Source organism: Cucurbita pepo, chromosome 19 (assembly GCF_057944985.1).
Source record: "Cucurbita pepo subsp. pepo isolate OVF chromosome 19, ASM5794498v1, whole genome shotgun sequence".
In the NCBI taxonomy this organism is placed as follows: Eukaryota; Viridiplantae; Streptophyta; class Magnoliopsida; order Cucurbitales; family Cucurbitaceae; genus Cucurbita; species Cucurbita pepo.
The window spans coordinates 11832428-11846012 of record NC_141816.1 but is presented as its reverse complement, the minus strand read 5'-3'; the positions used below and the strand labels follow the sequence as shown (position 1 = coordinate 11846012).

Sequence of the window (13585 nt, the reverse complement as noted above, 5' to 3'; positions counted from 1 at the left end):
AATTAATTTCTTCTCCATTTTACTCTTTTAACATGAAGTTTGAAGTATTCAAATTTTACGCCTAATTGGGCCGGCCCGTTTGTATAGAACGTGCAATAAAAACGGCCCAATATAATTGGATTGGATTGTTTCTATACAATTTGCATAATTACCTAATTGGGCCGGCCCTTTAAACTTTTTAATCGAAAATATTAATACCTTATTCCAAAATATTAAACTTTTATTAATACGCTTTACAAACTTTTTACCAATAATTAAAAAAGTACTTTTACTATTAGCCCACGTTTCAAAATATATTCATCAATTGTTTTAAGTAACATTCAAATGTTTATAGATAATCTATCAAGTATCGATAGATGGTTTTCGAATATACATTGACAACAAGAATTTTTTTTTTTTTAAGTATAGGATTTTAATCTTATATTTAAAATTTTATGGGTAGTTTTTTAAACATAAATGTATTTTCGATTTAAAAAAAAAATCAAAAATATTTTTTAAACACGGTATTTATGAAAAAGAAAAATACTAACGACTTTCATCTCAAATCAAGATAACATGTTTTCTTTAAAACTATTTTTTTTTTTTAAATTTTAGTTGAGGGGATATTTTACTACGTATTTTTATTAATTTAACTATATATATATATATGTGTATATTTATACAATAATAATGTCATTCTAAATAAAACTCTAAGCTAAATTTAAAGGAAAAAATTTAAATATGAAAATTTAATTAAGGTGAGAGTGGCGATTCGGGATTTGGGGAAAACCTGGAAATATTGGGTCCCACCAAAGTAAAAGCTGAGTAGGATCCACATCAAGCTAAATTCTCCACGCAAACCAAAACCTCTCTCCATGTTCTTAATTTATGGCTGTGGATAATTCTGACACTTTTCCACGTCATCCACAATCATATTTATATTTCACTTTTACTTTTTTCGGAAATAAATCATTTCCTTACAAAATACTCTTAATTTTTAAACAATTTTATCATAAATTCAACCAAAGATGAATTACATATTTTTATAAATCTTTAATAATTTTCTAAAATTTCATATTTTTAAGCAATATTTATAAACGACTGATAATGACTTATGTATATTAAAAAATATTGTAAACTTAATTTAAATACAAAAAGTCTACTTTTTTTTAAAACTGGATAATAATTTTAAATCGAAAAAGAGTTGGAAGAGTTGGAAATCGAAAAAGATTAATCCGAGTTTGGATAACGACGCCACGTCGGCATTATTATTCTTAACACCAAACACCCTCTATAAATACTTCCCCCCAAATCCCTCTTCTCCTCCATCAGTTCTCTACAAATCCCATTTCAACGAGTTTGTTCGATTCAGTAAAGCGAAGATCTGCGACTGAAGATGTTGGCCATTTTTGACGCCCAGTCGGTTCAGCCACCGCCGGAGCTTCACAGTCCGGCGTCCCATCGCCTTCCGACGGTGAAGCCTAAGCTTCCTCGGGAAATTCTGAACCATTTCATCACTTCTTCGTCTCGTTCTTGTGGAGCTCTCTCCATGTCTTTTGAAAATGCAGCGTTCCTTGCGTTTGATCCATCTGCTTCTCGATCTACTAACCATCAATCGTAATGAATACTGATCTAAGATTCTAAATCCATATTTTGATCTGTGAAATTACGAGATCTGAACTCTCTGTTTTCATCATTAAACTGAGTAATTGAATGTCAAAATGGCAGGTTATTTTGCGGGTTGGATGAAATGTACTGTATGTTCAAGGGGAGCTTGAACAACTTGAGCCGCTTGAACAAGCAGTACGGGCTATCAAAAGCTACAAACGAAGCCATGTTTGTGATTGAAGCTTATCGGACCCTCCGGGACCGTGGCCCCTACCCGGCCGATCAGGTTCTTAAAGAACTCGAAGGCAACTTCGCCTTTGTGGTTTTTGACCGCAAGGCCGGCTCTGTATTTGCAGCTCTGGTGAGCCTTTTTTGTTCTCTGTTTAGGGAATTTGAATTGTGGGTTTTTTTTTGTTTAGCCATAAAATGAAATGGGTTTGTCAAATTTTGTTCGAAACAGGATGCAAATGAAGGGATTAATCTGTATTGGGGTACTGCTGCTGATGGCTCTCTCGTAATTTCTGATGACTTGGAGGTCATTAAAGCTAGTTGTGCCAAGTCATTTGCCCCATTTCCACCTGGTAATGTTTAGTTAACCTTTCAAGGATTAGTGCTAGGGTTCCTAATAATTTTTCAACCCATTCTTGAGGAGTCGGAATCTGACGTGTATTTCAAAAAATTGGCAGGATGTATGTTCCACAGTGAAAGAGGGCTAATGAGTTTTGAGCATCCAACGAAGAAGATGAAGGCAATGCCAAGAATTGACAGTGAGGGGGTGATGTGTGGGGCCAACTTTAAGGTTGATGCCCAATCAAGGGTTCACAGCATGCCACGTGTTGGAAGTGAAGCCAACTGGGCAACCTGGGGTTCACATGCCTGAATTCACAGTTCCAACTCGTTTTATTGTTTCTTTTTACTAATTTCTGGTTTTAAAATTCGTACCTTGTTTATGTTTCGGTCTGTGTACATATTTCGCTTCCGGAAGGGTTATTCAGACTTCAGAGCCATGTGCAAGTTTCAATTAATGAAAAAGGAAAAGTTTATCACTTTACATAATGGGTTATTTATTTAATGTTTTTCTGGTTACACGGAAGTAAGAATATTATGAGATTTTGACTGATATAAGTTGTTATAGTTGGATGATGAATGTTCCACTTCGGCTAATCTCCTAATGGAGGGAAAAATCATATGTTTATAAATAAAGAATACTCTCTCCATTGGTATGAGATCTTTTGGGAAAGTCTAAAGTAAAGCCATGTGGACAATATCATATCATTGTGAAGAGTCGTGTTCGTCTAACAATTATAATTATTATAATTGCTGATAATAATAGTCAGCACACAGATGTACAGCTGCTCTGAAAAGATTCCTGAATTAATAACATATTCTAATCCAAATTAATGACAATTATAATATTAAACAATAATGTCTTCAATGGGATAACTACATGAACTAAAAATAAAAGAGGATCAAAAGTGATGAGCTGGATGAGGACTCGAAATTAAGTAGCACAAACAGGAATCAGAACAATCAGAAGGAAAATCCAAAGTTCTCGAACAAGAAAAAAAAACCCATGATCACAGATGCAAACCAGAACCTCGACTAAACTGAAGAAATTGAATAGGGTAAAGTGAAGAAGTAATTTCAAAGAAGATGTTTGAAGGGGGTGGCCATGTCAAAATCAGAACCTGGACTAGTCCAAAAGATAATGCCACTAGCGACCGTCATAAGGTACAGAAGAATAAATGTTGTATAAGATCACAGCTGATTACACATTCAAATGCAAGATAAACGGACGAAAACAAAGGAACCTCAGAGGGAAAATGTAAAAAAGTATGAGCAGAATGAAGTTGATACTGGCTATGGCTATATCATTATTGTGGCAAATTATTCCTCAGCAGCAGCAGCAGTTTCTTCTTGAGGTTTGTGTGAGGTGCCATTGGCTGTGGCAGCTCCAGGTGCAGGATCAGATGCTTTTGTTGCTGCATCTTTTTCATTTTTGGCCTCTTTTCCATCCTTGGCATCCTTGGCATCCTTGGCATCTTTGGCATCCTTTGCAGGTGGGGGTGGAGGTGGTTTCATATGAGGAGGGGGTGTGTGCTTCAATTTCACGAGAATTTGTCGCATTCTTGAAAGATCGGTAGGTTTTCCCGGTTTCGGACCTTGAACAACTAAGATAGATGGTTTCTTATCTTGATCCTTCTTGCCTCTCTTTTTTTCAATATTAGGAACTTCATTGGGAATTAGTTCTGCAATGGCTTTCCAGTATTGTTTATCAGCCTCTTTATGAAACTTCTCCTGATTTGCAGAGTATAACTGCTCCACAAACACACAAATCTTTTACTTTTAAACCAGAGCTAGAGAAGAATAAGAACATTGACTCAAGAAATGGCAAACTAAACTGTACCTTCTCTCTTTCTCTGTTGTTAACCTTGTTACTCTCAACATTAAGCTTTCTTTTCTCATAGAAACCTATTTTATACTCCTCAGCTTCTTCAATGATTTTGATTCTCAATTCTTTTTCCCTTTTCTCCTTCTCTTCAAGCTGAAGAGCATTTTGGCTGCACCAGCAAAACCCATAATTTCTAAAGTTCAAAAAATTGGAAACGCAAAAGATGTATACTAGGAATCCATCTTCAAAACTCAAATTGGCCATCAAATACAAATTTCACTTTCTGCGATCAAAAGGGAACGACAAGGACATTCTGTGACACCCAATAAGCCAATTAAACGACAGAGAGAAAGATATTAAGAGTTCCATGTTGAGGATTATTGGGAGTGAGTCCCACATTGGTTAATTTAGTGGAAGATCATGGGTTTTATAAGTGAGGAATACTATCTCCATTGGAATGAGGCATTTTGAGGAAGCCCAAAGCAAAGCCACAATATTACGTTTTTTGTAATTCTTTCATCCTAAACAGGGAACAACTCCTAAATATTCCACAATATGGATCATGGCTAAACCAAATCATCCACAGTTATCTTACCAGAGACTTGCCTAAATTCCGCTTGAACTTCCACATAGGTCAACAACAAATATAAACCTACTGATAATTCCTAATATGACGTAAATGGCCATGCCCCTGACTGATCTACTAATATTCCGGTGGAAGAAATTCCACATAGATTAACAACAATATACACCCACTGATAATTAGTAATTTGACATAAATGGCCATATCCCTGACTGATCAACTAATGTTCCGGTGGAATTCCGCTTGAAACTTCCAGAGCTTCACATAAATTCCGCTTGAACTTCCACTTAGACCAACCATATAGACCCCCTGAAGCAACTTGACTTACTGGCTTGTCCCTGGCTGATCTATTAGTATAAACCTCGATCAGGGCTCACTAAAGCGATAGCTTCTTCATCTAACTGTACTAGTTGAGGTACAGAAGTCCCTAGATCTAAGGTCCTTAATTCACCACCTTTAATGCAAATCAATCAATATAATTTCCCACATCAAATCAGTCTATGTAGAACTAGGAAAATAGAATGAAGAAATAGTCCAGATCAAAGAGTATTATCAAGTAAAAAACACTAATAGGAGACAAAATTAGTAGAGATCTGAAGTTGTTCACCGAAGAATCAGATCTAAATCGACACTTAGATTCAAAGCACCAGCAACATAAGGAAAGAAAAAAACTCTTCGGCTCCAAGAAATCTAAAAAAATTGAGAGTGTCAAGACCTTACCGACGCCATTCACGTAGAGCATATCCTTCCTCCACGCCCATCTCGGTCGGAGGCGGAAGAATTGGACCATCCGACACAAAAACACCATCGCCAACTTCATCCTCAACCACGCCATAGCCGTTTCCATTTCCGTTCTCTACATGAATCGGATCAAACGGAGCTTGAGAATAGTTAGTTCCCGGATCGTCGAATCCGAAGACGTCCGGCGAGGCAGCAGTGTGCTCGACGCTTACATCAGCGTCACCAGGGAAGCCGCCGGAGAAATTGGTGTAGGATCCGTAACCGCCATAGGCATCTTCGCCGTCCATACTGTACGCGTCGAAGGAGGACATTTTTTTCGCTCGCCAACACCGCAGAGATGTCCTTACAAAAAAAAAACACACACACACAAACGGAAATGACTCTCTTTGAAGCTATTTTGACCCTTTTATATATCGTTTACAGATTTTTAACGGATCATGAAATCAATAGAAAATTTTATCCAAAATTTCAACTATTCTTCCATTTCTTATTCCCTTTTGGTTAAAAAAAAAAGAAAAATCTACAATAATATTCAAATTTTGACTGCACACGAGTTTGTAATCACCATAACTAAATTTTATTTATTTATTTATCAAAATTATATTTCCTTGTAAGTTTATCATATTGTTCTTTCAATTGATCTTCCAATTCAAGGCAAATCCCTGTCTGTAACAGAATCAAACAAACTACCCTGTTGTCATGGTAGATTGATTTGAGAACTTAGGAAGAACAATTCTAAGATGCGAACGAAAACAACATTCAGTATCGATCAAATGGGATTCAGATTTGTATCTGTTGACATGTCAAACAACCAGGGAGAAATAGTATTCAAAGAACTCACTTTACAACTCTATCACCGACTACATTGTTCTCGAGCTGGAATGACATGAATGGGGGCGGGGTGGGTGGTTAATTTAGATGTGGAACATTTAAGGGTTAGTTTACTAATGTGAGTAATATGAGTTCGCAGATCAAGAAAACATTCCTGAATAGAATAGATATTGACACATCAAAAATAAAAAATAGAAATTTGATCCGCCAATATGATCTCCCAAACATGTTGGAGTGAATTAAGTCGCCAAAGCAGCAGCCTTTTGCCACCTTTTAAGAGCAAGGGCTTCAGCTTAATGGGAGAAAAGATTCAACTAATGCAGGCAGTTATCATTGCTCATCTCATTATCTCGAGATGACCCAGATGCAGGTTAATGGAGATTCAGCAGCAGCATGATCCTCAGTATGAACACTTCACAGGGAACACAGTCATGTCACGTGGAGATAGCGTTGCTGATATCAGAAGAAATTGAATGAAGAGGAATAGGTTGATCTTGCCATTTGCCTCTGGAACGAAACTAGCAGCAGAAGGCCAAGCAAGTAGTAGACCAACATACTGAGGAGTCTTGATGCTCTTAACCTCAAATATGCGGAAACATGGTTTTTCAAGAGGGGTCATCAACAAATATGGAGTTCATAGAATATTTATTTAGTTTTTGGAAGATGGCCGTGGAAGTCCAGCTTCATTCGTTTTCCCGATCCGTTATCACTGGGAAACTTGTTTATATCATTTGCAGATGTAGAGTCAGCCTTACAACGCGATACGTAAATGTCTGCAAAACATATCACAAGTTAGCCAGATTCACTTTAGAAGTTCTCATTTTCATATTCATGCTCTTTAAATTTTGCTAGTTTAAGCAGTTAACCATTTGCATAATAACCAGCCATTTCTTACTAGGCATTTTTAGTTCTAATATCACTTAGTATTCCTAATCTCAGACATCAAATGCCTCAATACAGCAGAAAACACTAAAAAATAGGCTAGATTTCAACAAACAAAATAGGGTATAACATAAAAACTATAGCAAAACATAAATATTATAAACACATAATAGTAAAGAAAAAAAAAAAAATAAATAAAGCATTAGAATGACGATTCCATACTGGCCAAATTCTTTATAGAACCTTCAGCAGCATGTCGCTGAGCTTCCCTTCTTGTTTTACCAATTCCTTCTCCAATTTTCTCACCCACAAACCACGCCTATAAAAGCAAAGAACAAGTTCCCAAGCTCTATAATCAGAACAAGTGGATACAAGCAGCATTTAAAAATAAAGAATGTGAAATCTGCTCGTTTCCCTCTATGTAAGCACAGACACAACCATAGGTTCACAAATCAACTTATACGTCCAAATTTTGGGAGCTCTATCCCCAAACGAATAATGGTATCAATTAAAACCTCAAACTTTCATAAGTATATCAATTAACACCATCAGTTAGATTCCATATGAAAAACATTAGTTCATATGTGTTCAAACTTAAAATAAAATCATTTAAACCCCTCAACTTTTATAAGTGAACCAATTTAGATTATTTGTTTTAAATAATGGATAATTTTTAAATAAGAGGTCTAGACTTGATTAATGGACGATTTTCAAATTGAGGGTCTAAATTAATTCACTTAGGGATAGTTTATGACTTTAATTCACAAAATTATAAATTCCCACCCGTGTGAACTCGGTGTAAATTGATACACTTGTGAAAGTTCAAGGTTTTGATTGATACAATGAATAGTTTAAAGTTTAAAGCTATATCGATAGAAGCCCAAAGTATAGGGGTATAATTGAATTTTGCCCCACAAGATTTATAAACCAAAGAAAAAGTGGAGGAAAGAGTCATAAAATACCTCGACAGAAAACTGTAGATCTGCACTGGAAACCAACGCCGACTTAAATTCCACCTACAAGTTTTTTCAACTCTTAAGGATTGGATGGAGAAGGGTGCAACAAATGCAAAACTTAAGAACCTCAATCTCCTATCATGGAAAACTGTGTCTCAGATTACCTTGGTGCCAAACTTCATTGCAATTTCCTGTAGAGCTCCAACAGGAGTTTCACTCCAGATGGAGCATCCAGATTCAACGTCATTATCTCGACTTCTTGAAGATGATTGATTCATCGGAACCTCCTCACCTTAAAAAAAAAAACAATAAAAAAAAAAACTATTACAGAGTGTAACATAACCTCAATGAAATACAATAATAACTAATACAATGATTATCTTATCCAAAAAAAACTAAAATGATAATTACTAACAAAAATGCTAGCTAGAAAAACCCTAAATAAATATTAGCAAAGAGAAAATGGCCTGAAAGTAACACCCACAATTTATTTAGATACATCAGAGAAGGACGAATGGTCCATTGATTCCTCCTTGGAAGCTTAATATGAGATGAAGGGTTTGACTCTCTTTGATGTTAATCAAAGTGATTGAAAGAGTGACCCCCAAGTAGTAACAGACGAGAAAACTGGTGATGAATTCTGAGCAACTTAAGATTCAGAAAATACAAGCCAATTTTTTTTTTAAACCCATAAGATTCAGAAAATACACACAAGCGTGTTTGACACGGCTCACCTGAGAAAGCAGGATAATTAGATGGCCTACGACTTAATCTTGCACGATCATCTCTATAAAAAGCCTGCACAGATCAAAAAGAAAAAAGGGCACTGAAAAATAGTACCGTAGCTTTCCTCCCTGAAAAAGGGGAGCCAAAAAGGGAGAGCTCCATGGATAGAAAATAAACAAAATTATAATCTAATTACTTCTTTTGACAATCTCTGATTTTCATGAGGAATTCTATCAGGTGGAATGGAACCATCAATCTTGGGGAAAAATGAAGAATGATTGGACCTATGCTTCTCCCGCATCGGTTCTGCATCTACAGGGAACTCTTTGCGTGCAGGCCGATTTAGTTGCCTTGGGCTCATTTCTTCTTCCATTGGAGACCAACTTCCACGTGATTGTACACGTGGACCAGCAACCTGCTGTAATGGAGGGGGCCGCACTGAAAATGCAGGTTCACTAGGTGGGCGCTCTCTTATATCTTGCCCATGTTGCAATATAAGGAGCCTCCGCCTTGTATCAGGATCAAGTTCGGATTCTGGTACTTCACCCTCCTCTCTAGCTGGAGAGCATTGTATACTTGGTTCAGTGGGGGCCACCGAGTTGACATGGGGAAGCTGCATGTCTGGAAAATATGGCAGAGACACCTGTTTTGGAGGAGGTGGAACAGCGCCAGAAGCAGAAGGCATTGTGTATTGAAGAGAAGACACTCGTGGATCTGCACTGTTGATAGTTGAAGAAGCCAAAAATGCGTCCTAGGGAAGATGGAAGAGCAATACTTTTCAGATATGTATGTGGATGATAAGAGAGCAAGACCTAAAATTGGAGGAATATACCGGCACAATGACTAGTGATTGCTGAATGCAAATGTATCGAAGTACCTTGAAAATTGAAGTACTAATAAGGATGTTATGCAAGGTATTATTACATTCACTTTCCTTAACCTAATCAGTCCCCTGATATATGCTTACTGAAAGTTTACTAATGATCTCAATCAATGATCAATCTTTGTCAGTACCTTCAGTCTTCTTTCAACGTCCATGTCTGGCATGCCATCAAAAGTAAGCATATCTTTGTTTCCATTAGAAACAGAGTATTCATCCTGAAAAAGGAAAAGAATGAAGCATTAAACAAGTCATGAAACAAACTCATATACTCCCCCCTCCCCACCCACCCCCCCCCCCCCCCCCCCAAAAAAAAAAAAAAAAAGTAACAACATGGCCTCGTTTCGAAACTGAACTTATTGTTTTAGGGGAAACGAGTTTGATAAGAAATCCTTACTGACCTCTGAAACAAGATAGTTGCTCACATCAGGAGGAGAAGGAATATCATTTGCATCATCTTCATATGAAATATCAGAAATTTTTTGCAGAAGGATCTCATCAAATTCCCTGAAATCAGAGAAAGGTTGTAACTAACGAATGAGAACGTGCATGAACTAGAACCATCTTCCAGAGCTAAAAACCTTAATTTTTAAGTATTAAGAATAAGATAACCGAATGTGTATCCTTTTGAAAGGAACTTTAGCAATCTTCTGAACCTTACTTGAAAAAACCACCTCTAACATTGCACGCAACGTTTCTTGCCACGCATAAAACAGGGACAGCATTGTTTCCCTATAAAAAGGAAAAAAAAAATGCAACTTGAGATAAAACAGCAGGGTGACTTTTTAAGAAATCTTTTCAAACTGAAATGCCAAAATGCAAGTAAGAATATACTTCAGCATTAGGGGCATAGTAAGGAGCAAATGCAGGCACGACATGCACTCGAGGTTGATCCTTTTCATCCCACACTTTCAAACGATCATCAATTACTAGAGCCATCTTTGGGTGGCAAAACCCATCTTGGAAGACGTTGAACAAAGACTTCCTAGAACCTAATGACATGGGCCAAAAGAGTATTAACAAAAAAGTAATTTGAGAATCTTTAAGATTGCTGAAAAACTATAGGCATGACTGTAAGCAGTTTCAGAATTATTTCCCTCATCAACAAACTGCCATGCTATACCATTCCCAAGGAAAAAAGTGTATGAAAAATCAAAAAGTGCTACTGGTTTGGGAAGGGATCTTTTTCTTCTTTGAAATTAGCTTAAACTTACTAACCAGACTTGACGCAAACAATGCGATCCAACAATTCCTTAGGATTTATCAAATTTGAATCTGGATCAAGAAGCCTCCACATCTCCAAAGCATAATCCCTTTCAGCCATTGTACACACATAGACCTCAAAACGCTTGCGACCTCTTGCAGTCAAGTAGCTCCGAAGATCTTCCCAGGCAGGTCTTAACTTGACGAGAACACTTGTATCACGTATCTGTGGAAGTACAGCAGTAGATGAGATAATAGAACTATCACTCCATGATTTCATAAAATAGTTACGATTTCATAAAATTGTTTGTAACTTCCACTATGCAACAAATTAGCCTAAATGATACATTCTTAAACAAAACAACTCACGCACCACTTAAATCAATGTAATCTTGTCTCAGACAAACAACCTTAATATCGAAGTATCTTCACGCATTACCATTACAGATACATAGACAAATTACGAGACTCATAAAAACAAAGAGAAAAATATGACAAAGGGATAGTAGAAAAAAAAAAGCAATGTGAATATATGAACAGTCAAAGTGAAAAACAAGAGAAAAGTCTTGTTCATGGTCCCTGCACAATCATTGGACATAAATTTATAACTGCAAGCAAAGGGTACATAAAACCTAGTTACCTGGGGGTTGATACGAGTCAGTATAATATTCTTTTCATACAATCGTAATATTGGTCGAACAATAGGTTGATGATTGCCAGACAATGCTGGAACAACCTCTGATTGACTTTTAATCACTTTTCCATTCTCAATAATCTGGTCATTTTCTGCATATTGCTTCAGAATTAACTTGTCATCTTGATATCGTTTAACCTCTGCCTGCATGCCTGAAGCACGCTGTTGATCCAGCTCAGTGCTTATTTTCCGCTGCAGGGCTTCAATTCTATCCTCAAATGAGCGCATTGTATTTGCAACCACAAGTGTCTCATCAAGATCAAATACAATGCCAAGACATCTAAGATTCAACATGATGAGACAAGAATTGTAAAGTCCAATTGCAACAATGAAACCCCAGAAACATGGATACTGCTTGTCATGATCTCTAGAATACATGGCTACCAAATGGAGCTCCTCCGCTCCAAACATCATTATAGCAGTCTGTTGGAAGCAAATCCCAGTCATCAGTTTTGGTAACACATCCATATTAAGGACAACAGAACAAGGAAGAATAGGTCACCTCATCGATGAAAACTAAAACAATGTGCAATAAGAAAGCAGAAATTATTCCAACTAGATAAAACAACAGAACCATAAGTAGGATTAGAAGTTTAAAAAATCAAATCCAGCGGCCAACCAAGTACTCCCATCCAATAAGCATCTACACCAATTTCAGCTTATTGAAATAGTTGCTTGGTTTAATACAATGTTGAAACTACCAGCATCAAAATCTTCAAAAGAACATCACCAGCAAAACATAAAGAAAGAAAACAGGAAGAAAGAAGGAAAGAAGTGAACTTCCTCTGAACCTGAGTCTAGGAGTTAGATTTTGCCATCAAAAGCACATTCATTTTGCTCCGTAGGTTTAACCAAGACATATAGAACGATAATCGGGGGTAAGTTGCAGATATCATACAAAAGTCACAAAATGTGAGGCAAAATTGCAGTATCATTCTCAACTAAAGTGACAAGTTTTATCAACATGATTGGAACGTTTCTAGTCCTTGCCAGAAGATGAGCAGAGAGTGCTTTAGAATACAGATTTTCTTTTCCTAGTTCGTATTAATCTCTTTTTTTTTCTTTTTAACTTTTGTCTTTGGGTCTCCTTTCTTTATCATTGAGTTGTGTTTTTATACCTTATTCTCCATGATACACGAGGAATGCAATTGATAGAGCGGCATGTCCTGTGACTGCGAGGTCTTTGACTCCATTTTGAAGCAAATTCCAGAGGCTGCAATGGTATGAAGCACTGCAAGTGGTGGGCACCTCTCACTCGGTTGCGAGAAGTGATTTATTCTGATTTCCTTCACTTCGATGTTCTTGTTGCCATTCTTTTCTTCTGGGTAAATCTCTACCTCTCCCAGTAGCTCATCCCCTTGGTAAACCACCGACTTATACATTTTCCCTCCAAATCTCCCTCCTCAATATGTCACTGCTTGGCTTTTTGGCTCCGGAAATTCGTGAAGTTTCTTTCTATATAATCCCATGGGTTTCAATGAATTCCTTTCCAGACAATGAGAAATTTTAAAAAGATCATGATCGTCCAGAATGCTTTAGATTTGATCCATTTTTTTGCAAATTTAAACCACCGATCTGTCGAGAAACAACAGAACAAACAAAGATTCAGGTTCTTCTTTTTTCATGGAAAAATTTACGATCCTGATTGATGATGATGATGATGATGATGATGAACCAACAAGAACAAAGAAAAAAAAAAAAAAACTCTAATCTACTCGATCTCCGGTTTGGGGAACTCTTGTTTTGTCTCGGTGGTGGTAAGGTAATCCTAGGGCTCGTATTTTGGCGATAACGAAGGAGTCGTCAATGACATGAAACCCTAGATCCAGAAAGCGAAAGGTCAAAATTTCACAGTAGACAAGACTGTTCAAAAAAAAAAAAATTAATTAATTAATAATCAAACAAACCTAATTAAAATGCTTCCACTTCCCGTGGCTTCGTATTTAATTGTTTTTTAATGACTTTCCTTTTCCTCTGGAAATTTTCTATTTTCTACTTTTAGCTATAATTATGTGAGGCTTTGGTTTCTTGACATCTTAAGGGGCAAGTATTGTAATAAACCAGCTGTCCAGGGGCCTAACTGAAAAGAAAATCAACTTATGGGGCGGAA

The 13585-nt window shown here is 36.8% G+C and overlaps 3 protein-coding genes across 4 annotated transcripts; 1 reads left to right on the top strand and 2 right to left on the bottom strand.

Annotated features, from left to right (window-relative positions):
- Nucleotides 1–1297: 1297 nt before the first annotated feature.
- LOC111782119 (stem-specific protein TSJT1) lies at nucleotides 1298–2633 on the top strand. The gene is made up of 4 exons (XM_023662917.2): nucleotides 1298–1596; nucleotides 1708–1948; nucleotides 2048–2168; nucleotides 2274–2633. Exons 1-4 carry the CDS (start codon nucleotides 1376–1378, stop codon nucleotides 2465–2467), a joined length of 777 nt encoding a protein of 258 aa, XP_023518685.2. The 5' UTR covers nucleotides 1298–1375; the 3' UTR covers nucleotides 2468–2633.
- A 648-nt stretch (nucleotides 2634–3281) lies between these two features.
- Nucleotides 3282–5683, bottom strand: LOC111782118 (clathrin light chain 2). The gene is made up of 3 exons (XM_023662916.2): nucleotides 5283–5683; nucleotides 3995–4148; nucleotides 3282–3903 (listed from the first exon to the last, which is right to left on the bottom strand). Exons 1-3 carry the CDS (start codon nucleotides 5612–5614, stop codon nucleotides 3475–3477), a joined length of 915 nt encoding a protein of 304 aa, XP_023518684.2. The 5' UTR covers nucleotides 5615–5683; the 3' UTR covers nucleotides 3282–3474.
- A 423-nt stretch (nucleotides 5684–6106) lies between these two features.
- On the bottom strand, nucleotides 6107–13477 carry LOC111782116 (RNA polymerase II C-terminal domain phosphatase-like 1). Of its 2 annotated transcripts, XM_087120037.1 has the most exons (14): nucleotides 13383–13477; nucleotides 12594–13294; nucleotides 11422–11898; nucleotides 10797–11007; nucleotides 10413–10570; nucleotides 10240–10310; nucleotides 9980–10085; nucleotides 9713–9796; nucleotides 8895–9449; nucleotides 8707–8770; nucleotides 8137–8264; nucleotides 7979–8032; nucleotides 7239–7335; nucleotides 6107–6907 (listed from the first exon to the last, which is right to left on the bottom strand). In XM_087120037.1, exons 2-14 carry the CDS (start codon nucleotides 12855–12857, stop codon nucleotides 6780–6782), a joined length of 2397 nt encoding a protein of 798 aa, XP_086976163.1. In that variant the 5' UTR covers nucleotides 12858–13294; nucleotides 13383–13477; the 3' UTR covers nucleotides 6107–6779. The 2 variants fall into 2 exon arrangements, with proteins under 2 accessions (XP_086976163.1, XP_023518681.2); XM_023662913.2 differs by lacking the exon at nucleotides 13383–13477 and having other exon boundaries at nucleotides 12594–13345.
- Between the last annotated feature and the right edge of the window lie 108 nt (nucleotides 13478–13585).